The sequence below is a fragment of the Paroedura picta genome, chromosome 7 (genome assembly GCF_049243985.1).
Source record: "Paroedura picta isolate Pp20150507F chromosome 7, Ppicta_v3.0, whole genome shotgun sequence".
Taxonomy (NCBI): Eukaryota; Metazoa; Chordata; class Lepidosauria; order Squamata; family Gekkonidae; genus Paroedura; species Paroedura picta.
This window is the reverse complement of record NC_135375.1, coordinates 92,923,744-92,950,224: the sequence shown is the minus strand read 5'-3', so window position 1 is coordinate 92,950,224 and position 26,481 is coordinate 92,923,744. Positions and strand designations below refer to the sequence as shown.

Below are 26,481 nucleotides of genomic sequence, written 5' to 3'. Positions count from 1 at the left end.
TGGTTTTGAAGAGGCATTAGATGCGTTTGTGGGGGAAAGTTCCAGACATGGCTATTAGCAGTGGTCACTACAGGCCAAACAACCCATAACCCTTTTTAATGTGTGGCATCTGGGCTGTTCCAACCCAATTTTGACTGTCACATATCAGATGTGATACAACTCATTTACCAAGCACATGAGATCCCTGTTTGGACTGAGACCATCGTGTGTGTGCGTGTGTCGTGGTGGACCAATGCTCCCCATGTACTATTTTCATGTTTTGAAACAGCCCTAGGGCAGTGTTATTTGCCCTGTTGTGTGTGTGTGGGGGGGAGAGAGGGTGTATGTGCACTGATGAACAACTTTTGCCCCACCCCTCTGCCCCAGGCTATTTCAGATAGGGAAAACAGTATAGGTGGTAGGGTTGCCAGCTGTGAGTTGGGAAATCTCTGGAGGCTTTGAGGGCGGAGCCACAAGTGGGTGAGATCTGGGGCAGGGAAGGACCTCAGTGGAGTCTAATGCTATGGAGTCCACCCTCCAAAGCAGCCATTTTCTGCAGGAGAACTGATCTCTGTGGTCAGGAGAAGAGCTTTAATTCCAGGGGATCCCCAGGTCCCACCTGGAAGCTGGGATCCCTAGTAGGTAGTCTGAAGCTACTTAAGATGCAAGAAAAAAAATACCTTGAACAGGTCCTGAATTTACCTTTGTTTTAATGGCAATTTCCCTTTTCATATTTCCTGTTGTAATTAATGAGTTGCTTCTCAATATGGTGGCAAAGATTTAAATCACAAGAGGAAAGTGTTTTTAGATGTGTGAGGGGAAGATGGGGGAGGCGGGTTGGGGTGATGTGGGAGTCCTTGTTTTTGACTTTTTAACTACCTGGAGCAGGGGTAGTCAAACTGCAGCCCTCCAGATGTCCATAGACTACAATTCCCATGAGCCCCTGCCAGCATTTGCTGGCAGGGGCTCATGAGAATTGTAGTCCATGGACATCTGGGGAGCCGCAGTTTGACTACCCCTGACCTGGAGTGTCCCCAGAAAGTGGGTGCTACTGTTATTGCAAATTCGTATGTTATGTGATCATGTTCAACTGGAGAGGGAAGGGGGGAGGGCTAGAGTAGAGGCAGATAGTTGATGGAGTTGATATGTCATCACTTGAGGTGGGAATGGAGGAGGAAGCAGACTCAAATCCTGACCTTCCTCACTGGATTACCATGAATTTCCTCCCAAGGGAGGGGGAGAAATTATGAGGATTCGCAAACCTCATGGCAAACAAGAATTGATTCAGATCTGCTCCTTAAGAGCCCGGTTTTTGTATAAAAGGTTGTATAAAAGGTTCTTTAGAAAGGCCACTGCCGCATTATTTGCAGCTGTGGAAACACTCAAGGTGATTCCAGTTATTGTGACAATGAATACAAATGTTAATGTATGAATGTGGTGTTTGCAGAAAGCTTAAATGCTGAAGAGAGGGCTTTATCATGATCAACTCAGACGCTCTCTGGTGCCTTGTCAGGAGAGGGGGATTTAGCTACTCTCCTCTATGCCTTTGTAAGGATCAGTAATGCACACAATGGAAGACTCTCCTTGAAAGGTAGTCAGAAGCTATAGCAGAGGCAGCTGGTTTCCTTCAGAGTGCAAGGGTGTATTTATAAAGCACTTTCTCCACCTGTGCTGGGACTGAACTTTAATGGCCCAGGCTTTCTCATCCTGAGATAACACATTCATTGTTTTATGCCTCCTCCTTTCATCCAGGCCCTGATTGAAAGTTATAAGGTTGCCAACTCCAGCATGGAAAATTCCTGAAGATTTGGGGACAGTACCTGGGAAAGGCAGAGTTTGGGAAGCAGCTCAGTGGGGAATGTGATGTCACTCTAGGACTAGTGTTTCTCCTTGTCTCTATCGAATACCATAGAGCCCTCCTTCCAAAGCTGCCCTTTCTTACAGGGGAATAGATCTATGTAGTCAGAGGAACAATAGTAATTCCAGGAGATTTCCTGGCCCCACCTGGAGGTTGCAAGCAGAGATGACCCATCAGCTGAAGATGAATAAACAGAAAGAAATTTTCAAGCTGGCGATGGCAAAAAGCTTTATTCAGAACGGGTTCCTAGGTATAAAACCTTGTTTTCGTATTTTACTTCCTCAGTAAACTTATTTTTTAATTGGTGTTTTTTCAGGGATACAAACAAAGTCTTCAACCCACTACCTAATTCTTATATTTTATATACCTCATACTTTATATTTTATGCCATATAATTTGGGTCTATTAGTATCAAAGGTCCATAAAAGTTACTATCATTTATAAGATAGTTACCTTTATGGACCTTTGATACTAATAGACCCGAATTATATGGCTTCATGGAAGAGTGAGAATCTGAATCCAGATCATACTCAGTCTGATAGTGCAATCTTATGCAGAGCTCACTGAAGCCCATTGGACTGTAAATCCAGCCTCTGACATTTCCAGATAAAAGACATCAGCTGATGATATCTCTTATTTATTGATTGATTCATTAATTGCATGCCGTGTGTATAATCTAGCTAGGAGAGCCTAAAACTCTTGAGGCTAACAGTGTAGAGGTGTGCAGCCTTCTAAACCTGCTGAAGATTTAGAATGGTGTCACTCTGCTCAGTAATACTCTGCCACCTTACCTTGAATCATCTTGAAACGGTGGCTTCAGATCCTGATTAGATGGTCCCTAACTAATCAAAATTCCTGAATGAGGATGGAAAGTATTAGAACCACATAGCATGAGCGCCACAGAGCATTCCTTTTGTTGTTGGCTGTATGTAGCAGGATCTGAGTGATTATCGTGCCTGTGACAAAATTCCTATGAAATGAGATTGCTAACTGACCTCCCGTTGAATATTAGACGTGGTGTAAACGGATCCATTTGGACATGACAGCAACACTCCACCCTGCTCTTCATTATTGTGCATATGGTGTTCTTGTGCTGAATGCAGTGCTGTAATGGTATAGTTCCCAAACATATAATTAAGATATAGTAGGAAAAAAATGTGTTTACTATTATAATTTGGCATAGGCTCCTGTGCATTACTTCTGTTGTGTATTGTGCATTGAAGGTTTCCCCCCTTTTTGCAGATCCATTCAAACCAGTCAATCAGTCGTTAGAATAGCGTTGTTAGGAGAAATTCTCAATTTTGCCCCAAAATCTTAACAATTGTGAGATCAGCATTGTTAGGAAAAATTCTTTATGTCTCCCTGAAAATGGATGTATACTTTCTTTCTTTTTAGGAATTTGGAGCGTGTTTCTAATCAATTCCATTTTGTTAAAATTTCCATTTAAAGAGCAGAGGGAAAGGATGAAAAGATCTGTCGAGTTTCAGGATTTCAGCCTGTACATGCTCAGAGGCAGGCAATGTCTTCCCAAACTCTCCTGTCTTTCTGCTAGAGCACCATCTTGTGGTGTGTAACTTAAAACAACTGCAAGAGCAAATGACAAAAAGGTGTACTGGTCTCTCTTCAAAGGGAAATACCTCTTTCAAAAGAGGAAAAAGAATAAGAGGGTTCAAGTTAGAGCCAGCATAGGGTAGCGGTTAAGAGTGCCAGCCTCTAATCTGGAAAACCGGGTTTGATTCCCCGTTCCTCCACATGCAGTCAGTCGGGTGACCTTGGGCCAGTCACTGTTCTCTCAGAAAACTCTCACCCCATCTGTCTCCCAGGGTGTCTTTTGTGGGGAAAGGAAAGGAAATATGTTTGCAAGTCATTTTGGGACTCTTTTAGGTATTGGCAGGTGTTATTTAAAAAGTCACCTCTCCTTCTCTTCTTCAATTGCTGTCGAAAAAAGAAAAAGATATTTCTTTCCCGATAACAAGGCTATACAAAGGGATTGAGACCTCGTGTCACCCAGGTTGAGTAGGGCTTAGTGTGCATTACAGATGAGGCATCCAAAGAGGGATCAAGCACTTCCTTGCCTCACCCAGGAGATGATAGGCACTGCGACTGTGTGTCTCTGGGCTATAGAATTGGAGTGTATAATGTGGAACAAGACTGTACGTTTCCCCCATTGTCAAGGAATAAACCCACTTCCGGCAGGTCCCTGCCAAGCTGCTCCACTGCACATGCAAAAAGTCTCTCAAGGAATCCTGCCTGAGATTCCAAGGTTGGCATCCGGGATTGCATTTAACTCCATGCTCATGCATATGTAACATTTTACACTCACAAAAGCAACCACGGTTGTGATCATGTGCATGAATGCATGTTCACCAAAAACAAGCACATGGAGTTTCACAATCACTTGTATGCACAGCTTGGGAGGAAAGTGCAGCCAAGTCACAGTGAATTTATGGCAAACCTTTAGGGTTTTTAAGGTAAGAGACAGACAGCAATTCCCATCACCTGCCTGCCTTTCTGTAGCAACCATGGACATCCTGGGCATTCAGGGCTGACCCTGCTTAACTTCCAGATCAGAGCATGCACAGCCTAGCTAGAGGCTAAATACAGACCCTCCCTTAAGCCCTGCCAGTGAATGAGGAAAGAAACAGAAAGCAGCAGAAACAGTGTGAATTAGAACAATGATCTCTGGATGATTAGATGACAGTCAGAGCAGGTCACCTGCAGAAGGGGGTAATCCATTCCCCCTTACATTTAAATCCATGGCACTCTGATTGGGTTATGGCCTCTTTGTGTGTGTGTGTGTGTGTGAAGGACTGTCATCCTAATCTTTGCTCATCTGCCAAGGCCATTTCTTGTCCACTTAGTGAATCACCTTGCAGTGACCTTGTGAAGGGCAGAAAGATTGTTGTCCCCATATCATCTGACATCCGGTCTCCTATTGGCACTTGCTGTGTTGCATTTGTTCCACACCTGCTGTACTTAATTGGCTTGAAGGGAGCATTTAACCACTTTGCTAACTCAGAGGCTATCGGATCATATCATGGATGGAAAATACCATGGGGGGGGGGGGAGTTGGCTAATTACAGCCTTCTGAGAACATCTTTGAAAAGTCTGCGTGTTGTGAATTGTGAACTTTTTATTTTTTTTTAACACTGCCAACTAAATGCTACTGAGACAGAGAGGGGGGGGGACAAAAGTGGAGGATAAAGCAACACCCATCACAGAGAGGTGAAAGGAGGAAACTGACTCCAGCATGAATGCATTTTAATGCCAAAGAACTTGGAGTGGGGGGTGGGGGGGAGAGATGAAAAGCACATTTCTTTCAAACAAGCAATGCCTGCCCCAACAAGGAAAGGCTGTGCAACACCGTCCACGATGTTGTTGTTACTGCTGTTTGCAAAAGCATCCGTCTTGCTGTGCAAATTGAGTTCGGAAGGGAAGAGACACCTTATGCGGACTCCCTTCATTTCCTTCTATGCAACAGTATCAGGCAAGCTCGCCCACGGATTCCCCGTGCAGCAAGCACAAACGACCTAGGCCATTAGACTTCAACATCTAGGGCGGGGTAGTCAAACTGCAGCCCTCCAGATGTCCATGGACTACAATTCCCATGAACCCCTGCCAGCGAATGCATTCACTGGCAGGGGCTTATGGGAATTGTAGTCCATGGACATCTGGAGGGCCGCAGTTTGACTACCCCTGATAGGGCATGATGTGACCTAAGGTGGTTGCACCAGTAATGGATGAAAGCCATTTTGAGATGTTTGTGTGTGTGTGTGTACTGTTGCAGCTGATTTTTTCAAAAGCAGGAATGTGACAAACACAGTCATATCTAATGGTGGCAAGGAGGAGGATCTAAAGTGTCTTCTGGCTGACATTTGCACAACTGCAACCAGTGATAAAATCCTGGCTAGGCTTTATGAAAAGGAAAGAGAGATGGAGAAAAAACAAAAACAGTCGCAAAAAGCACATAAAAGTGGGTCCCCCGGGCAGACAGGAGGCCTCAAAAAGCTGCAAATCTATACACATAACACAATCCTATCTATACATTTCTGCTTTTCTCAGCATTACACAGCCGTGTTGACTCCCCTTTATAGAGTACCTCACTCTGAAAATAACTTGCTGTTATCATTTCCTCAGAAACACCCTGCCCGAGTTCAAAGAGGAGGTTCTTTGTTTCATTTATTTTTGGAGAAGTAAACAGTCTGACGTCCTTTCGTTTGGCTCATCAGCCAAATCTTCTCCCAGAGAACTGGGTGTAAAGGCTTTCTCTGCGGTGTCATAGGCAGGATCAGTGCTAGACAGGGGATGCGGTTCGGGCAATACGATGTACGATTGTCCGCTGAGCGTAGGATTCTCTGCATAAAATAGATCTTGCTGTCTGTCACCAGGTGGAGCTCCAGTGCTGGATAAAAACTGTTTTAACCGGTTTACCAAACATGGGATCCTCTTGAACCCAAGCACTGCCTGCTCTTCTTTCCTACTGCCTTCACTATCGAGCGCTACACTTTTGATCCCTAGTGACGGTGGGCCTTTTTGAGGAGCAAACTTGGCTGCAGCTGCCCCTTCATGCTCTCTTTTGGGCTGAATGATCTGTTCAAGCATACTGTGCCCGTCTCCTCGGATACTTCTTCCATAACAAGGTGTATCCCTAGCTGGCGTTAATCCCGTTTCATGGTTGACTTCATGCCCATTCTCTGGGCCTACTTGTAATTTGGAGCATGGTGGAACCTTCTCCAGACCTGCTCCATCCTCTCCAAACACACCCAGATTTCTTCTTTGATTCAGCGGGCTTTGTTCAGATTGCATACCAGATGGGTACAGCGTACGGCTAGCTTGTTTCACATGGTCACCTTTGGCCTCTGGATATAGCGAACTTCCTCTTTGCTCCCAGGACGCAAGTCTGAACTGAGGAGCACTTCTCAGTGGAGCCAGTGAGTTTTCTCTTGGTACTGAGGAATCTCCAGCACAGCACCAACGGTTGGCGCTTGGGTATGAGATGATTGTTCTGTGCTCTCCTGGGTAGTCCTCTGGATATCCCAGTCTGTCAGGATAATTTCTTCTTTCTGCAACATTAATACTGGAAATGTGAGCACCCCCTTTGTCTTCCATATGTGTTGGGTTTCTTCTGAAATCTGGGGAATAGCTATTAAAATAAGGCGAACCTTCTTTCTGAATAGAAGGCCCCATCTTGTGAGGGCCCCAAGTTTCTCTTTCTGAGTATTGTGATCCTCCTTGGAGCAGCGTGGTGCTTTGAGGTGGAGAGTCTGCTCCTTCATTCAGAAAATTCCTCTCTCTGTGTCCAAATTCATTGTTCCTGCGGTAAGGGATATTTTCTGTTTGCCTCAAGTGCTCTGTAGCATATGGTGGAGAACGTTCTTCAGGGTTCCATGGGTTAATTTCCTGATATGGCACATTACCTCTTCTTTGGTTAGATGGATTTTCTGGAGGATATTTTGGATATGCACGCTGATGAGCTGGATTAAAGGGTGGGTTTCTATATTCTCTGTCCTGGTCAAGCAAATGTTTTTCATGGGCCCACGGAGTTTGCTTGGGATATATTTCACGCTCCTGCTGAACAAAAGAATCACTTCTGTGGTACGAGTTCCTTTGCACCTGGTTTGAAGGCACAGCTGAAGGGTATAAAAGGTGTTCCCTTTGGCCAGCAGGACCAAGTGTGGGAGAGCTTTCTCTCCCTTCCCATGTATCAGGATAAAAGAAACGGGGAGGTTGGTCATAAGAACTCTTTTCAGGGTGGGAAACATGTTCCCTCTGGCCATGATAACCTGATGAATGCCTTGAGTTGTACCTTGGAGGATCATCTTGGAAGACCTGCAAGTCCTCCTGTTTGTTCCACACATGGTTTCGTGGATTCGGGAATTGTTCTCTTTCATGAAATGGAGGTTTAAAGCCTCGTTCCTTCCAGTGATACTGGTGAGTTTCTGCCTCAGATAAAGTTCTTTTGGTGGGCAAAAATACTCCTTGAGGGGAAAGTGAGCTCAGCTGGTGCATTCCAGATGGCTGAAACTGATCCGTGTCTTTCCTGACGTTGTAGGCATTCTCAGGTTGTCCTATTGTATTGACTGGCACATCCACGGAAGTGCCTTCAGGTGGGAAAGTATTGATGCTGTTCTCCCTGTAGACTGGATCATTATTCCATTGTCTTTGAGGATCAGAGCTAGGAAATGGTAAAGTTTGTCTTTGGTCTGGTGGGTTCCTCTCTGGGTAATGGGCATGCTCCTGTTGTCCATACGAGTTAGGTCTAGTGTTTATTGATGGGTTGTTGTTGTTGATGTTTTGGAGGTTGCCTCTCTGATTGAAGTTCTCCCCATAACTTGATGGATATGTTGGGTTGTCAGGGTGTCCTGAGGGATTCCCCCTAGAGATGAAAGTGCTGTGCCTTGACTCTTCCATACCTGGATAAGGTTTGTAGACATGTAGACCATTTCCTGTGGATTGTTGCTTATCCAAAGGCAAGCTTTGGATTACATGATTCATATTTGGAGAGCTCCCCCTGTGAATGGATTGATCCATGACATTCTGTGCTACCACATTGCCTTTTGAGACATGAACAGTAGGTGATAGTGTTGGGACGCCGTTTCCAATAAGCAGTCTGCTTTCAAGGTTTGGAGAATTGGCCACATGGTCTGTTACACTGAGTCCAGAATTGGTAGCATTCCCTGCTTGACTGGATGGATTGGAAAGAGTTGAATTTGTGTCTGTTGCATTGATCGCAGGATCAGCTGCTGGGCTTTCTGTATTGGGGGCGTCTTTTTCTTTGGGCTTCTCATAGTCTTGTTCAAACTCTTCAGAATTATAGGGTCTGACTCCCAGTCCTGGATAGCCATATCCATAGTACGGAGTCTGCAAACATGATTAAGAGAATTTGGACATGTATAACTATCATACGCTAATTCATTCTAGTGGTACAGTTCTTTCAATTGCTGTTTCAATCAGATGCAGGTAAGGCATGTTGGTGGCTGCTGGTTTACTCAGACTTATGGTACAAAGGTCTATTCAAGGCTTTCCTTCCTTAAACAGCAGTCTGCGAACTGGTGGAGGAAAGTGGCATCAAGTCACAGCTGACTTGAGGTGACCCAATAGGGTTTCCAAGTCAAGAGATTGAGAGAGATGGCTTGCCATTGTCTGCATCTGTATAGCAACCCTGGACTTCTTAGTTGTCTCCTATCCACATACCAAATGAGGGCTGACCCTGCTTAGCTTCTGAGATCTGGTAAGATTGAGCTAGCCTTAGCCTTCCACTCAAAGAACTGGAATGGGTAAATGGTATAGCTCTTATGAGTACAATCTGATTGCAATCAAAGATTGCCAAAGATCATGATAGCTCCCAAATAACCATTGACTTATTGAGGACAATTCTTGCAGATCCCCATGGCAGACTGACCCTTTCTCTTGTGAACTTTTACATGGATTGACAAACACTATCCCTCTTATACTTGTTGTATTTACCCCTTCTTCATTGCTGATTGGTGGCCGTCCAAATCCAGCAGGCATACGCTGTGGAAATAGAAAAATCAAGCTTTAGGAAAGGCTGGGCAACAAAATATAAAAATAAGATTACTTTTATGATTGTGGAACTCTCTTAAGCCCACTGACTTTGACAGACTTAGAAGTGTATAACTTTCCTTAGGACTGCACAGTGAATGACACTATGGCTCTGCTCAGTTAAGTCTGAAACCATCCTCCAACGTAAGTGGGAAACCCAAGTTGGAGGAAGGCTGTTTAGACTGGAAGAAGCTTCCTGCTCAACAGAGTGGTAGGATACATGCCAGTATTGTGATAATGGCATTATCATCACGACAACAACTTGGTGCCTGTCTTGATTACCCTGACCACTTTAGCTTTGGAACTGAGACAAATTGTAGCTCCCTTAGTTTGCTTTCCTCTCCCAGTCCCAAGAAGCATGAAGTCTTTAAATAGAATGCCTTACTCCAGGGAATGGGCCAAATGGTTGCGGGTGGAAGCCTCCATGGCCGAACATCTACAATACAATACAAAAGAAAAAAAATAGTTACATATTAGCACAATGCTGGAATTGTTATCGATAACAAATGGTGTCAGCATTCATGAAGCAGTGGCTGGAGGGTGTGCTTTGGACATGGGAAACTCAAATGTGAAGCTAAAATCATGTTTTGAGGTTCAGTATGCAGAGAGTACAAAGCTTAAAATACTTTTTATTTAGAAGAGAAACAACTTTGGAGGGGGAGAGAGAATCCTCAGATGATATAGTTCCAGATGATATAGTTCAACCTAGGCTACTGGTTCTTATGTAGCAACATCTACAATGGTTCCTCACTTTGAGCAACTTTTCATCCTGGGACGCCATGAGGATACTTGACCATGCCATCATAATATTTCCATGGCTTCTTCCCATGCTTTTAGGTATCTTCAGACTGCCAAGCCTTATCAACAACAACCTTGATCCCTGATAACTATGTAGCAATTCAGGTGCATAGGCCGCATTCTTACTAAATGTTGCGTAAATGAAGTGAAATGTCACAGGTGTATGCTACATCTGGGATCTCCAACCCTTGTGAGCCTGTGGGCATCATTGGAATTCTGACACATGGTGGTGGGCAGGCACAACTACAAAGTGGCTGCTGCAGAAGGCAAAGCCAGCTAACAGAATGGCCGCTGCAGGCAGTGGCCCCACCCACAAAATGTCAGGCTGTAAAATAACTCTAGCAGTAACTCTTCAACATTTCAGGCAGAAGCTGTTGAAGAGGATGCATTCTAAAATGAAAATGTAATATATCAATGTTTTCTTGGATATATATACAGCTTACATTCAGTAACACAGTGAAGATCCATGTGCTGTGGTAGCCCCTCAAAAAAAAAAATCTGCACAGCCAATCAGACCTCCAATGGGTGTTTAGAAACCCTGCTGGGCAAAAGCCCCCTCTTCTTTCTAAAAAAAAACACTTGGCAAGGGCCAAGAGAGGTGGAGGTGGGCACTCACAGGTGTGTCACGTGTTGTGACCTGTGTGAGTTAGTCTCTTTTAATTAGTACTCAAGTAGATGATAGTGACAGGTTTCTTCATTTTGGCCACTGAAATGCAACTAGGGTTGACAGGTCTACTGGTTCAGGTGGGGGACTCCCACTTACTGGTCTCACCTCTCCACCCTCCCACACACTCTACCCCCAACTCACTCAAACCTGAAAGAATGTGCTGACATCACCTGGAAGTGACATTGGTATGCCAGGTTGTTGGGGGAGGGTTGACACTCTGTTTTTTTTGGGGGGGGGGGAGTTTATGGTTTGAAGCAAATTCTACCATACTGTTTTGCCAAAAAGCCAGAGTGTCCACCCCCTGATGTCTCCGACATGCCAATATAATTTCCGGTTGATGTCAGTACATCAGGGAGCTTCCAGAAAAGGCCCTGCCATTCCCCGCCAGCAGCCAGATTTGACCTGGTAACCCAACATGCAACCCAGATTAGGAGCTCTCTTCAAATGGAGATCTCTTCTTAAATATATGTCAGCTACTGGGAAAATATCAGTGTACCCATATTAAGGTTGCAGCTGTCATTAATGTAAAAGTAGTAGCTTCAATTAACAGAATCCTCTTTGATAAATCTTTTGATCTTAAATCAATTAAACTTGCATGGATAAAAATAACAGGTCAGGAGAGGGAAGTATTCCCTTTGGTTTTTAGAGCATGAATTCGATGTGTCACAGCACACTCTATTTCAGAAAAGACCATCCTTCCTGTGCATGAAAGAAATAGGAATGCTTCTTCAAGGAGAACACCTGCTGTGTGCAGAGTTGTAAAGTAATATACTCCCCAATTAATTGGGATGTACCATTTAATCAATCCAAGTTTATTCAATAAACACAGCAGCTTTGAAAACTGTTGCCGGATTTCTCCACAGGAATTAGAAACATCAGCTCACCTGTGGAAAGTGCCAGAGATGTTGCTGATTTGGGAACAATACCTATGGGGGGGGGGGGAAAGAAAAGATGTCACATTTAGAACAAAAACATTTTTCATATGACTGTTGCATTTTAAGCTTCTATAATTCTCTAATCACAATACCTATGAAGAAAGTATAAGACATGTTACTATTTCTGCCTCCCAAGTTTAACCAAAACGTTGAGAATCATTAGAACAAAGTTTGAGCCCAATGGTACCTTTAAAATACACTGAAACGGTTGGATTACTGAATTACTAAAATTACTAAAATTACTGAAGGGTCAACATACGATGAATATAGAAATGACTGTCTCAATGTCCATTTTCAGCCATCACTGATCTGCCCCAGTTCTGAGACCTCCACATGTACTGCCACTGGGTGAGGGTAGAAATTGATGACAGAAATGCCCAAGGAGTGGGTGGTAAGAATTGCAGTTGGCATGATTCCTACTTTAGCAACATATGTAAAGGGATATCCCTAGGACAAAGTGGCAGCTCAAGGTGATATTGCAAGGTTAAGGTGATATTTTAACGGTCAAGTGAAGCCCAGATCCAGGTCAACTTCCACTCAGGGCCTAGTCTGATATGACATTCTTGCCGCATGTATATATACAGGTAATTTGTATGTGCCATGTCCGCCTGGTTAGTGGAGCCACTCACTGGTCCTCCAGTATAGAAGGAAACTGATAAAAAGAAGGAGGAAAAAACTTGGAAATGAAGATAAGGAGGTAGTGTTGCTGGGCTCCAACTTTGTCAGACCAACATGGCCACCCACCTGAATCAATCTGAATGCAATTTGGCAACAAGTAACTTTAGGGAAAAAAACCTAGGGCACCAGAGCCGCTGCATACCTGAGGTTGTTGTGGTCTGACCCCCTTGGGTTGATGCACTGGCACTTGATGATGCGTCTGAGGAGGACTGGTATTTGGAGGCTTCCTTGGCGGCAGCTGTATTTTGGCACGGGGCTGTTGCTGTATAGGCTTGTGTGGCTGCTGCGGCAGCTGCGGCCTCAGCTGTGGCCTGCGAACTGGCTGCCTGGCTGCTGGAGTTTGATGCGGTCTGCGTTGGGGCACCCTAGCAGCTTGGTGTGCCGGTGTTTGCTGTGGCCATAAGTAAAATCTTTGCAGAGGCTGCGAGAACAACTGTGGGTAACTTGGCCGATAGCCATATAAGAAAGGTGCCAAGGGAGACAGCTGAAATGTAATTTTGAGGGGGGAAAAGACACACATATAGTGAGATACTGTTATTGTCATAGCCTCTAGTTATGGATATTTCCTTCTTACACACTTTCTGACTCTTTGAGCAATTCCATAGAGTCCACCCCCCACAGCAGCTATTTCCTCCGGGAAACTGAACTGTATGATCAGTTGTTTTACCTGGAGGCCCCACCTGGAGGATGGCAAGTGTTGGAACTGCAATCAGCAAGTATTTGGTGAAGTCAGCCTTGAAGAGCTGTTGTGAAGTTGTTTAAGCAGCTAAGCTGTACCTGTGTGCTCACTAATGGTGCCAGGTGATCAGTCCTGGGAACTGCAGCTGTGAGCAGTGGAAAGTCCCCAGAGGTTTGCTAGAAGCTGACATGGAAATTAGCTGCTATTTCCTTCTGAGACTGAGCCAAGAAGCAAGAACTGGAAGATGGCTGCCAAAAACACTAATGGAACCCCTGAACCGGAAGCTCAAGGTACAAATGGAATTATGGGGGACTTTCAGGATTCTATAGTCTTTCTGGTTAAATTAGAAGTCTCAGACTATTTGCAGTGGGGGCATCTGGCTTTGTTAATGTTTGATAGGTTGGATTTAAAGGCGGTGTTAACAGATGAGGCTCCAGAGGATCATGTTAGAAGCAAGCATCAACTTTTAAAGAGAGATGTGCACGGCAGATGAATACTTTTAAATACATTGCCTAAGAGTGAATTTATAATGTATAAGGATTGCTCCAACTCATGATACATATGGTCCAGGATGGAAAGATGTTTGGGGACCCAATTCCACAGAAAAATAATTTTGGTTTTTAAGAAGCTGTTTACTGTGAAGTTTTCTGAGGATGGAAGCATGAGGGAGCATTTGAGAGCTTGTGGACATAGTCTCAGCTTTGAAGAGCTGTACAGCTATCTTTGCCAAATAGTTATAAAGTAGCTCAGGTCATAGCTTTGGAAATTGTAGAAGACTGTGGTGTGGAATTTGTGCTGACTTTCCTGCATGACAAGGGGCTAAAAAGAAATTGTTCCCAGGAAATCAGAGTTGTGCCTGCATCTAGGTGAAAGTAGAGGAGTGATTTTCACAGGTGCAGAGAGAGAGAGTTGTTTTTCTTGTGGTGGAACAGACAATGTTTTGGGGGACTGCAAAGCTAATAATTCCATGAAGTTCCCAAGAGGCAATTTCAAACAAAGAGCTCCTGAGAACAGAGACAATCCCACATCTAGACAGGATAAGAAGAGTTTAGGACTTGTGAGGCTTTTGTTAAGAAGAGTGCCAAAAAGTCTGATAGGCTAATCCTGGATTCAGGGTCTGAAGGACATCTCTTCAATAGAACAAAGTGGTTCAAGGAACTGTATCCATATAATGAGAATAAGTTACTGTGACAATCCAGTGGAGATGTTATGAGTGTGCAAGGGAGAGGCTCAGTTTGCTTCAGGCTGAAGGATATAAATGGAGAAAAAGTTGGGATGTATTTAAAAGTTACCCCCCCCCCCTTGTTCCTGAGATCCAGGATAACTGGATTTCATGTAAGAGAATTGTAAATGGCGGTGAGACTGTAATAATGAAAAAGAATTCCTGCATCATTTTTAGTGAGGGCTGCAACAGAAAAATTCCCCTAGAGGCAGAGGGCAACTTTCTTGTGTTTAATAAAAGGAAGGCAGGCCATGTGTTTGTAGTAAAGGGAACTCTCAGACAGATTCGCAGTCAAGATGGCCAAGGGCCCTCTAGTGGTGAGCAATTCTCCAGAGGCAAAAGACCCTCCAATTTCCTTTCCTTTTTGCCCATCCATCCCTGTCTTCTTTTGTGCCTTGCCTGCCCATGCTTTTCTTTCCCAGCCCATCTAAAGTATTTAAGTGAAGCACTAGTGGCCATTAGGGAACCCAGTCCCCAGTTGGGACATGGGGATCCCCTGGAATTATAGCTCATCTCCAGGTGACAGGTATCAGTTCCCCAGGAGAAAATGGCTGCTCTGGAGGGTTAACTCCATAGTATTATACTCCATGGAAGTTTCTCCATGTCCCAAACCCTGCCTACTCCTGACTCCCACCTCCAAAGTCTCCAGGTATTTCTCAACCCAGTGCTGGAAACTCTAATTTGAGATGACCAGAATTGCTTAAAATTCCAGGGGTAGTCAACCTGTGGTCCTCCAGATGCAAATGCTGGCAGGGGCTCATGGGAATTGTAGTCCATGAACATCTGGAGGACCACAGGTTGACTACCCTTGGACAATCCAGAATGGTTGCCAAGATGTTGTGAGGAGAACCTGAGAGACCCTGACATTTTAAAACTTTTAAAATTCCCTCCTATTGTTCCACAATTTAAGTTTCTAGAAAAAAATATCTCTCCTCTATTCATGGGTTTAATCTGTGGGTAAGAGGGCATGATGGCAGGAAAAGGTGGCCCTTCTGACCACTCTGCCTGTTGTGTAATTTGTGGCAGCTTCTTCCCACCCCCATCTAAAATCTATGCAGCATGGAAATGAAGAGGATGAGTAATTTATATTCAGCCGTACAGACAGTCTATTTCAAGAAGCAGGGAAAATGCCAACTTACTTGGGGTGAGTTCATATATGCATATGGACCAAACTGCATCATCTGTGAGCAAGCAAATCTTATTAAGCTGTTTTCCATTTAAATCCAGATGACTACAACCATAACACAATAGATGGATATCTTCCTGCTGCTGTTTATATGCATGATAAAGTAACCCCACCCACCCCACACACACACGCTATCGTCTGACTTTACTGAAATCAGATTCCGTTGAGTAGCATAGTTCACCCCATCAGTGAATGGGTAACTACTCTGATTATTTAAAACACCAGAAACGCAACACTTTCTTTAAGCATGGAAATCTGAAAATGATTTACTTCAAATTAGCCAAGGTGTCTAGATAATACATTTTGGACCCCAGTCTTAGAGGTAGGAATTTAATCTGGTTATAATAGAAATTTTGCTCTCGTTTTCCCTCCTAAAGGGGAAAACATCTTTTCAAACAAGTTGAGAGGACATATGGCACCTCTCTTTGGAGGTTGAACATGTAATCCCATTGCTGTTTGAGTTGTCTGAGTGCTAGTAGAAAGCCTTTATGGCTAGCAGACCCTGGTTATACACACAAACAAACAAACACACACACACATATGCACAATCACATCACTTCTGGGATTTCTCAAAGCCTGAAGAATGTTTCTGGGGTTTGTCAATAGTAAAAAAGTTGAGAAAGGCTAATATAAAGAATTGGCTTTCTACACCAAGGTGGGGGACATTACATGACTGGATGACTAGAGGTTTCCCAATAGTTGCCAGTTGGCAATCTTAAATTGGCACTCTCTGATTGACCTCAGAAGTCCAAAATCTCTGATCTGTCTTTCTTTTAATCTTAGAAAACAAAACAGCGAGATGTGTGCTTACTTCTTCACTCTTGCTCCCAAATCCTGCTCTGCGGGGCTTGCGCAGCTAAAGTGAAAAAAAAGAACAACAGGAGTGCTGAGAACTCATACAGAAACCAATTTGTTTTCGTGGGCTGGCTAGTGCTGATATGCTCACCAGTATTGCACATGATGTGCTCACAAGGCATAGATACAGGATGGTGATCTTCATTTTTCTTCCCAGTCTAAAATGAAATGAAATCACATACACACATCAGGAGAAAATTCCATCACATACTTTGGGCCATGTAGTTTAGCACGTAGAATTGATTAGCCTGATCTCATCAGATCTTGGAAGTGAAGTAAGGTCAGCCCCCAGGTACTATTTGGATAGGAGTCCATCAGGGAATAGCAACATCACTATGAAGAGGATGGGAATGACATACCTACCTCTGAACATCTCTTGCCCTGAAACCCCCACAGGATCACCCTAAGACACCTGTGACTTGACAACTTCACAAAGTGTGCAATTTTTAAAATTATTTTATTTATTTTAGAATCATAGTATCATAGAGTTGGAAGGGGCCATACAGGCCATCTAGTCCAACCCCCTGCTCAACGCAGGATCAGCCCACACAGACATATATCAAAACAAAAAGCACAGCAAAACCAAACCATCCAATAATTCACATCCAATATAGAGGCAATGTCACTATATCATGATATTGCAGTCCAAGAAGTAATAAGAACACACATAAAAAACATGAAGAATTGGTTTTAAAGGACAACATCCAGCAATATGTCTGTTCAATACCTTAGTCTAAATTTTCAGGTAAGGGCATCCAGCCAATCAAAGAACATTTCTAAACTATTGTTTTCCCTTGAAATTGCATTAAATAAATTTTAAAACTATTTCAAATTATCTTAAAATCATATTTCTCCTTTCTTCCTTGAGTTAATCTAATCTTATTTGTAATTAATTTCCTCTCTTCCTTCTCTATATTTCAAATCAGTTCTTCAAATTCAGTTAATGGTCTGTTTACTTGATTCTTAATTTCCTTCTTTTGTAGAAAACTCAACATTTTATATTTCAACAACTATTTGTCCTTCCTTCAGTCCAGAATTGATTACTGTTATTCATAGAATCATAGAATCATAAAATCATCGAGTTGGAAGGGGCCATACAGGCCATCTAGTCCAACCCCCTGCTCAACACTGGATCAGCCCTAACCATCCTAAAGCACTATTCAATAGTGTCATAGTGTCAATAGTGTCATATTAGCATTCATTAAAGTTATTTGATTGAGAGGAGTCACCAAATCATTAACCATAATTCTTAACTGAAACTAATTATTGGTGATACAGAATGGAGGTCAGTGGAGAAATCCCTGGGCATAATATGCTTTTCCATTTTTTTCCTACCTGGAATTTCAACTTTTGTGGGGGGGGGGGTTGCAAAAAGCATTACAATATATTACAATATATTAAGTGAAATCCCTCCATCTCTTTAAAATTAAGTCTCTCTAATTCTAGCTGGCCTGTTTCCTTAGAAAAGGATAAACAAAGGATTAAACATTTCAATTGATATGCATCATCAAAGTGTGCTGCCAATGTATGTGGGGAGGGTGCATTGACTGCATATACTTTAAGAAATATTGTATGCTTCTGTGGTTGTAACTGACACATCAAAAATATATTTAGCCTTGCAAATGATGCTTCATTATTTAACCAATGATTTCAACATTGCATAGGACTCATAGGCAAGTGTATTGTGAACTAATAGACAAGGTCTGTTTGTGATTCTTCATTTGTAATATGTTTGTATGTGCATGTGGGGAACATCAGTTGACGTTGCAGTCAATGTGTAATGAATGATGCTTGAATTGACTCTTATATAAGCTATTAATAAGGAATGCTGCAGATCAAAGGGTAATGTAAATTAGAGGAACTTTGCAGTATATAATGCACCATGCTTGTTTAGGTAGAAAAGATTGGAATTTGTCATAGCCCAACAACTGTGTTTGTTTTAATCAGTTTCCTTTAGGACATTGCTTGCTTTGCAAAGGACATAGGAGAACTACTCTGTAAAAAGCTCAAATAGATGAAATTCTTGGAGTCTGAAACTGGAGTTCCCAGTGGTTCCCCTCCCCTCCATCTAATAATCAGGTTGGATCAGAACCATAATATAAGGGGTATGTTGTTTTCTTGACTTAAAATGGCCCTGGAGAGTTACTGTTTGGCCTGTTGGAGAAAACATACAGGTGCCTGAATCAATGCCTCTCGAAGAGCATCGTTTAAACCTTCTCTCCTTTGAAGAGGGCCTTATCAGAACTTCTAGCCATCACAAACAGACTAGAATGTCTTAGGTTGGATCTTCCGAAAATTCATGAAGCCTCAGCAGTAGAAAACCTATCCCTACCAATAATCTGCAACCAAACATCCACATCATCAAGCACTCCAGCAGCTTTCCCTTCTCATAGAATCAAAAAATCATAGAGTTGGAAGGGGCCATACAGGCCATCTAGTCCAACCCCCTGCTCAACGCAGGATCAGCCCTAAGCATCCTAAAGCATCCAAGAAAAGTGTGTATCCAACCTTTGCTTGAAGACTGCCAGTGAGGGGGAGTTCACTACCTCCTTAGGCAGCCTATTCCACTGCTGAACTACTCTGAACTACTCTTCGTCGCTCTTCTCTGTACCCTTTCAATTTTACCTACGTCCTTCTTGAAGTGAGGCCTCCAGAACTGCACACAGTACTCCAGGTGTGATCTGACTAGTGCCATATACAATGGGACTATGACATCTTGTGATTTTGATGTGATGGCATTTGCCTTTTTTAACACTGCATCACACTGCCTGCTCATGTTTAGTTTACAATCCACAAGTACCCCAAGGTCTCCTTCACACACAGTGTTACTTAGAAGCGTATCCCCCACCCAGTAGGCATGCTTTTCATTTTTCAGACCCAGATGCAGAACTTTACACTTATCTTTATTAAATTGCATCTTGTTCTCATTTGCCCATTTTTCCATTGTGTTCAGATCTCGTTGAACTCTGTCTCTATCTTCCGGAGTATTTGCCAGTCCTCCCAATTTGGTGTCATCTGCAAACTTGATGAGTAGTCCCTCCACCCCTTCATCTAGATCATTCTCCCAAGTTACTCCTTGATAAGATCCAGATTTCTAGACACGAAATCTTAATCTTTCAGCCAATGGAGTGTGAACCTTTAATAAACTGTCCATCCTCACAGAAACAGTCCTCCTCTACTCATGGACTCCCTTCCAAAAATGGATGTGTCTTCTCAGATTCAAGGGGAGAATTGGATAAAATTTCAAACCCACTTATAGGTTTTACTAATAATGATAGTCTCAATTCAAACCAAGCTTATGTGTACATAACTTTTACTATAATGGGATGTTTGGAGCAACATTCATAGAACCTGCAGGATTTGTATGTCTTATATCATTGGTAAGTAAGAAAGTGAGACACTCTGGCCAAGATTCTAAAGGCCTCACTGGGAAGACAGCATCCAGTGTTATTTGATTCTCTGGCTTTCAAAAGCTAGGTCACCTAGCACCTTCTGTTTTTACAGAACAGTGATGAGAATCTGAGTACACGGGCAGCAGCTGATGAAGTAAAATTGTTCCTGGACTGTACCACTTCAGACTGAAACTGCATTTAATTCTGCTCATTTAAAAAAAAATCCTTATGTCCAAAACAAAATATTGAAGAAAAGTCTAGGCTACAACCCTTTCCCCTGATGTTAAGCTTTGTTAGCTTCTGTAATGATGAAACATTCAGATATATGAGCCACCTCCATTTGCTGATATAGTCCAAGATTCATTTACTTCATGATCTGCTGTTCTGTGAGGAACTATCTGGATGCACACAGTTTGAGATGTCCAAGTGAACCAATTTGAACATACCTAGTGAAATTTTATATTGCAAATATTACTTCCTTTGGGATGGAGCCCCCTGTATTAAATTGGATAAGAATGCATCCCACTGCAGCTGGGTAACACCTGAAAGAAACAAATCAAATTAAGTATCAGTTGGAAAACTGTGTTAATTTGCCATAGTAGAACAAAAATTAGGTCCCCTAGCACCTTAACAACCAACAAAGTTTTCAAGGGTCAAAGCTCCCTTTGTCAGATACTAGCTAAACTGTCATGTAAAAATGCCTCATGTTGTTAGTATAATAATAATTTAAAAAGGTAAAGGTATCCCCTGTGCAAGCACTGGTGGTTTGCCAGTGGGGTGGTTTGCCAGTGCCTTCCCCAGTCATTACCATTTACCCCCCAGCAAGCTGGGTACTCATTTTACTGACCTCAGAAGGATGGGAGGCTGAGTCAACCTTGAGCCGGCTGCTGGGATTGAACTCCCAGCCTCATGGGCAAAGCTTCAGACTGCATGTCTGTTGCCTTACCACTCTGCGCCACAAGAGGCTCTTTTAGTATAATAGGTTGCTTTAAATAAAATTCAGTATGTATGGCCTCACTATTATACAATTAACTGAGCTTTGACTGACAAAAGCTTATACCCTGGAGCCATTTTTTGGCCTGCAAAGATGCTACCCAATTCAGATTTTCTTCTAAGAATAATGCATTTGGTATTTTTTTTTAAAGATAGTAGTACTTTAATCCCCCAAATCATGCACAATTACTATGTAACCTGAAATAATGTCTCAAAATTACCAGTGTCCCTTGTAACTAAAGTGAGCCAAGTTCATGTGGCTTAACAGCACACGTCATTTCCAATAATCATAACAAAAGTGTGTGAGTTTGCTATATTCCAGAGATTTTTTATGCAAATTCAAGATCCTTCACGCTCAAAAGGAGTAGCACTATCCAGTCATTAAAAACTGTAGAACTTTGTTGTTTTTTTACAGAATGCAATAGTATTGCTATGGTCACCTGTTTGTTCTATAAGAGGACCACTTTGAAGAGAGGATGGAGGGTGGTAGTTCAAGCTGCTCATTTATTCCAGCACACAGTCCTTTAGAAAGTCCCATTACCATTCCAGAATTCTCCCCCAATGCTTCTGATGCTCTTGGATTGGCCATGAAAAGGTCAAGGGCTGGACCTGAACTTTGCACAGTCAGTTGATAGCCAACGATTCTTTTAAAAATACTGGTTTATTCATCAATTCGGGTAATGTATTTACAGTGACTGGTACAAAGATTGTAGTACAGTGCTAAAATACTTTACTGGGAGAAGCCACAGTTAGTAGGATTCCGAGCAGGTTCCCTTGGAATTGTTCTCTAGACATCAAATTGACTAAAACTGTATCATCCAAGCAATGCAATTTGATAGGCAGTTCTGTTTATTTCAATAAAATTTACTTCCATGTATGTGCATTTAGGATTGATGCTTAGATGTAATTTATTTAAGCCTATGCACTCTTTAATAAATGTTTTCATAAAATAGGTGTGAGAGGATGTAATGACTGTAATCTTGTGAAGCAGGAGGTATGGTTCTAGCTGCAATACGAATTTCTGTGCCTCTGACAGTATTTGCATCAGTATGGGCTTGCATGAGTCACAGCTCTCTGACTTTTGCTACAGTAGGTTAATAAGTCTATCCCTCTGCATTTGACTTCATCAGCAAAGCCAAAAGCTTTTAGAAAAAGATCACACTTTTTAAATCCATTGAATCTTCAAGGGACAGCACAGAAGGGATTTGTGTACAATATGGGAGATTTGTCTAGTTTTCCACAAGCAGGAGTTATAGTAAACTCAAAAACACTTTGGTCTGTTCAGCAGAATCTTAAAGAGAACAGTTAGTGTTCCATTATATGCTCCTTTACAGTCAGAACATATTATAAGAAACTTTTCATGAGTTTCTAATATGAAATAGAATGGAAATCACAAAATGTACTGGCAAAACTCAGTGTTTTTTACCCCCTCAGATGAAAACTGGAAAAAAAAATGAAGTATATATTAAAAATTCTCAAAATGACCCCCATCTCAAAATGATGCTATCTTTGTTCTATGGTAGCTTTTTAAAAAAAACGAGTATCAAATAAACATCAAAACAAATGCTGGCATTTTTTAAGACATTCATGTATAAATTCAACTAAGGTAGAAAGTTTGGATGTACACATCTAAATTGCAAGGATTACTACACACACCTTTGACTTGTAGAATTTCTTTTTGTTTAATTGTTTTGAACACCAGACATCTGGGACAAAAGCCATCCCAAGTTAAGCATGTTTAAGCCCCATTGATTTTAATGGATTTGTGTACTTGAATTTTCCAGGGAGCTGTCCTAAGCAGATCTACTAAGAAATAAGTGCCATTTATTAAGTGGAGCATACTCCAAAGAAAGTGGATTTAAGATTGCAGCCCCATAGACAAAAAAGTTTTTAACATTGGTTGAACTTCATCCCCAATTTTTTTTTTACTTGTAAACTAATCTTTTTCATAGAACTTTTAAAAAACTGTAAAAAAATATGTCTTTGGGTTTTTTGCTTTAATTATTTTACTAATGAGAACAATACATTAAAAGTTCAATAAATTGGAAAATAATAGTAATAGCAATAATAATTACCTCTAGAATGTGGGAAAGGATTCTTGGGGTCCTCAGATGGGATAGGGGGAAAAAATCTAAGACTCGATATCCAAGCAATTGGCTCTCCATTCTTAAGTTATCAGCTGAGCAACATTTAAATGTTGTTGTACAAACTTGGAACCAATCAGTAAAGCTGAGACATTTGACGTCACTCTAGGCTTCAGCCTAGCAGTTGATATAGTATGTAGGGTTTTGAATATGTTATTACAGAACTTGCCAGATCTCAGTCTCTTATTATATTTAATAACAAGTCCAGGAGAAAAGGGCTTAGAACAGTAGCATCCAGAAACTACATCACTTGCTTTAAATAATATCAATAGGTATCCGAACAAGATTTGCTGATTGCCTTGGAAAATCAAACTTTAAAAGGTGAATAATAGTAGCAGAATCAGTGTATTGATGCACAAAACTATATATAGTAGCAAAATCAGTGTATTGTCACACAAAATTATATATATAGGCAGAATGTCGAAAATACCAGAAAATGTTGCTCCCAATGATCAAATGTTTACTATAACCTGGAAAGTGTATATGTACCACGTTTATTCAACTCTATCATCACAGACCTTTACCTCTTTGAATTTGATCCAGAGTTTACCCAGCTGCTAATTGGATTTGATATTAAAATGGCTTTCAGGTCACTAGTTTGCTTAGGTGGACAGAGCTGGTTAAGACCAGGAAGAGATGCATTTAGTTCTGCCAAACTGGTGCTTCCCAGGACTTAATCTGCACTAAATTTAATCAGAATTTTCTATTATCTATTGTGCACTTGAACTTTGGCCTGAATGACCATAAATAAAATTTGTTGTTGTTCTGTTCTCTTTCTTAGAATCTGGAAGGCCAATGGATCTGGTCTTCAGGACTTCTAGTTGCTTAGGTCAACATTTATTTTTAAAAATTATTTACCAGTTTATCATTGGGGATGGGCATGAACCACATTTCTGTGGTTTGGTTCATGGTTATGGTTGAACCTATAAAAACCATGAGTTTGGTACTGGTGTGTGAACTAAGTAAAGTTTAAACTCCTGCTTTCTGCTTGCCATATGTTTTCACAGGGAGTAGAAATCAGAGGGGCATTTAAACCACTGCTTTCTTCTCCCCACAAAAAGTGGTGATGAGCAGAAAGCAGAGGCTTTTCACAGAGAGAAGAAAACAATAGTTTAAATGAGGCCCAGTCAATTAAACCCAACAGCTGAGTGGTGGGGCCACCATTCAGCTCTTCAGTTTAAATGGCCCCTTGCTTTCTGCTCCCCATGGAAAGCTATGGGGAGCAGAAAGCATGGGTTTTATTTATGTGTAGGGGTTGTATGTGTTTGTGCTTTGGAGTGTGGTTCAACCACAAATCACAAACTGAACTACTAAAATGTGAATGGTTGTTGTTGTTAGGTGCAAAGTCGTGTCCGCCCCATCGCAACCCCATGGACAATGATCCTCCAGGCCTTCCTGTCCTCTGCCATTCCCCAAAGTCCATTTAAGTTTGCACATGCTGCTTCAGTTACTCCATCCAGCCACCTCATTCTGTCGTCCCCTTCTTCTTTTGCCCTCGATCGCTCCCAGCATTAGACTATTCTCCAGGGAGTCCTTCCTTTTCATGAGGTGGCCAAAGCATTTGAGTTTCATCTTCAGGATCTGGCCTTCTAAGGAGCAGCCAGGGCTGATCTCAATGTGAATGGTACTCATCTCTAATGATTAATGGACAAATAATTTCAAAAAACAAATGTTGACCTAAGCTAAAAGTCCTGAGGGTCAAATCTGGCTCTTAGAGAAACAACCATTGACCCTCCAGACTCTAACTCAGAGATAAGAAAATTCTGGTTAAGCCTTACTGTATGTATCTTTGGAGCTGAAAACGGGGTGAAATGTCTGGGAGCCATTTAACTCTGCTTTCTGCTCCCTGTGGCTTGTTTGATTGAGCAGAGCATCCATTTAAACCAAATTGCTGAGTGGCAGAAAGCACAGCTATTTTTCATGAAGTTGTAAAAGCAGGAGATTAAACCCCTTCCATCTGCTTTTTACAAACCACCATGAACTGCATCAAAAGGAATGGAAGTTCATGGCAGTTCTTCACTTCACAAAATTTGTGACGAACTTATTTCCATCCTCAATTATCATTAATTTTCATTGTTTTTAAGCTAAAAAATAGCTAATAGAATAGTTGTAATAACAGACAGGGTTGTTTTTCTCTGTACTTGTCCTTGCTTATACCATGCTTCAGTTCATGCACTACATGGTGGCAATGAGGACAATGGAGGTGAGGGGAAGGAAAGATCTGCTGAGTTGTTCACTCTCTTCTTGTTCTTGACAGGCACATCATTTTTGCTGAATTGTGCATTGAATGGATTGGCATTTCTGTGCACTCCATTTCCACTTTCTGCCAGAGGTGACTTTCTGAATCAATATAAGCATGGTTCCTGGTTGCATGAGTTATCTTGCTGTCTATTGTGTCTTGGCTGCTTAGATTTTCCTTGTATCCACTGGCATGTAGATAGACCTTTGGAAGGACACTGGGGAACGGAAGCAGAGTCCATTTTTCACCTTCATTGCGGCAATACCTGCAAATGTAATTATTTTGCTAGGCAGGACCGCAAAGGGAAACAGGACAGCAAAGAGTTGGATGCTCCACCCTCCATATAATAATCTACAGAATTCCAGAATTCTGTATAATTGGATCCCAGATTTTTATTCATATAGGGATTACTATTTCTTGGGCTACTTTTATTAGTTTATCTTGTATTGTTGCTATCTTATATTTATTCACTTTATTTAAAGTCCAACTTTCTTGCTGAGACTCAAGGTGATTACCAAATGTAGAACAATGTCACAATAGAGAGCATAAGACAACCCATGAATGTAGGATTGCAGAAAACAATGCGAGTGACAAACAGCGGAATGCCTAAGGCAAGGTGTACCACAAACAATACAGAAAGTGGTAGAAGACATTGCAATAAAAGCAAGATGATAACTACAATAATCATTGCACTAAACTACAATACTATTCCATTATATCAGTGCCACCAAAGACAATGCACATAAATTGGCAATTGCCAATCTTGTCCATTTGCATCTTTGGAAGGCTTTGCACAGGTGAGTGAAGCTACTGCAGCAGACCATAGAAGGAGAGGCTGGAGGTGGGTCTGAGGCCATTAAAGGTTTTGTAGATGACAGCCCCAACTTTGAACTGAACCTGGTAAGTCGCTAACCAGCAGTGGTACTGCATAATAGTTTATCTAGCTCTTGATTGTAAGCAGGAGGATACACCATTCTATACCAACTGGAGTATCCAAGTTGATTCTCAGGGAAGATCCATGCAGAGCTCATTATGAGGTAATCTTAATATGTGGCCAGATCAGCCCAGTCAAGATGTATGTTGGGAGGCATCTTCTAGGCCTTCCCTTGTCCTTGACCCTGAAATTACAGTTATACAAAATGTAGCTGCTAGGGTCCTCTCCAGGTTATCTTGGAGGTCCCATATTCTGCTAGTGTTGAGGCAGCTGCATTAGTTATCAGTTGCATACCAGATTAAGTTCAGGGTTTTGGTATAAACATTCAAGGTCATCTGTAGTCTGGGCCCCACATATCT

At 42.0% G+C, this 26,481-nt stretch overlaps 2 protein-coding genes across 2 annotated transcripts in view; one reads left to right on the top strand and one right to left on the bottom strand.

Annotated features, from left to right (window-relative positions):
* Positions 1-26,481, top strand: part of LOC143841291 (uncharacterized) — a 188,566-nt gene that overhangs the window by 52,676 nt on the left and 109,409 nt on the right. The window lies entirely within an intron of this gene.
* Positions 4,951-20,353, bottom strand: ENAM (enamelin). Its single transcript, XM_077345417.1, has 9 exons — positions 20,259-20,353; positions 16,512-16,578; positions 16,377-16,421; positions 15,519-15,560; positions 12,621-12,962; positions 11,750-11,791; positions 9,786-9,836; positions 9,305-9,352; positions 4,951-8,698 (listed from the first exon to the last, which is right to left on the bottom strand). The coding sequence occupies exons 2-9, from the start codon at positions 16,563-16,565 to the stop codon at positions 6,017-6,019; spliced, it is 3,306 nt and encodes a 1,101-aa protein (XP_077201532.1). The 5' UTR covers positions 16,566-16,578; positions 20,259-20,353; the 3' UTR covers positions 4,951-6,016.

What these genes read in the sequence shown, in the direction of transcription:
- ENAM (XM_077345417.1), bottom strand. Translation starts at nt 16,565, where the DNA reads ATGAAGATCACCATCCTGTATCTATGCCTTGTGAGCACATCATGTGCA. An exon ending in GCACATCATGTGCAATACTG is followed by an intron (nt 16,422 to 16,511) that starts GTGAGCATATCA and finishes TTTTCACTTTAG; the next exon opens with CTGCGCAAGCCCCGCAGAGC. An exon ending in TTGGGAGCAAGAGTGAAGAA is followed by an intron (nt 15,561 to 16,376) that starts GTAAGCACACAT and finishes GCTTGCTCACAG; the next exon opens with ATGATGCAGTTTGGTCCATA.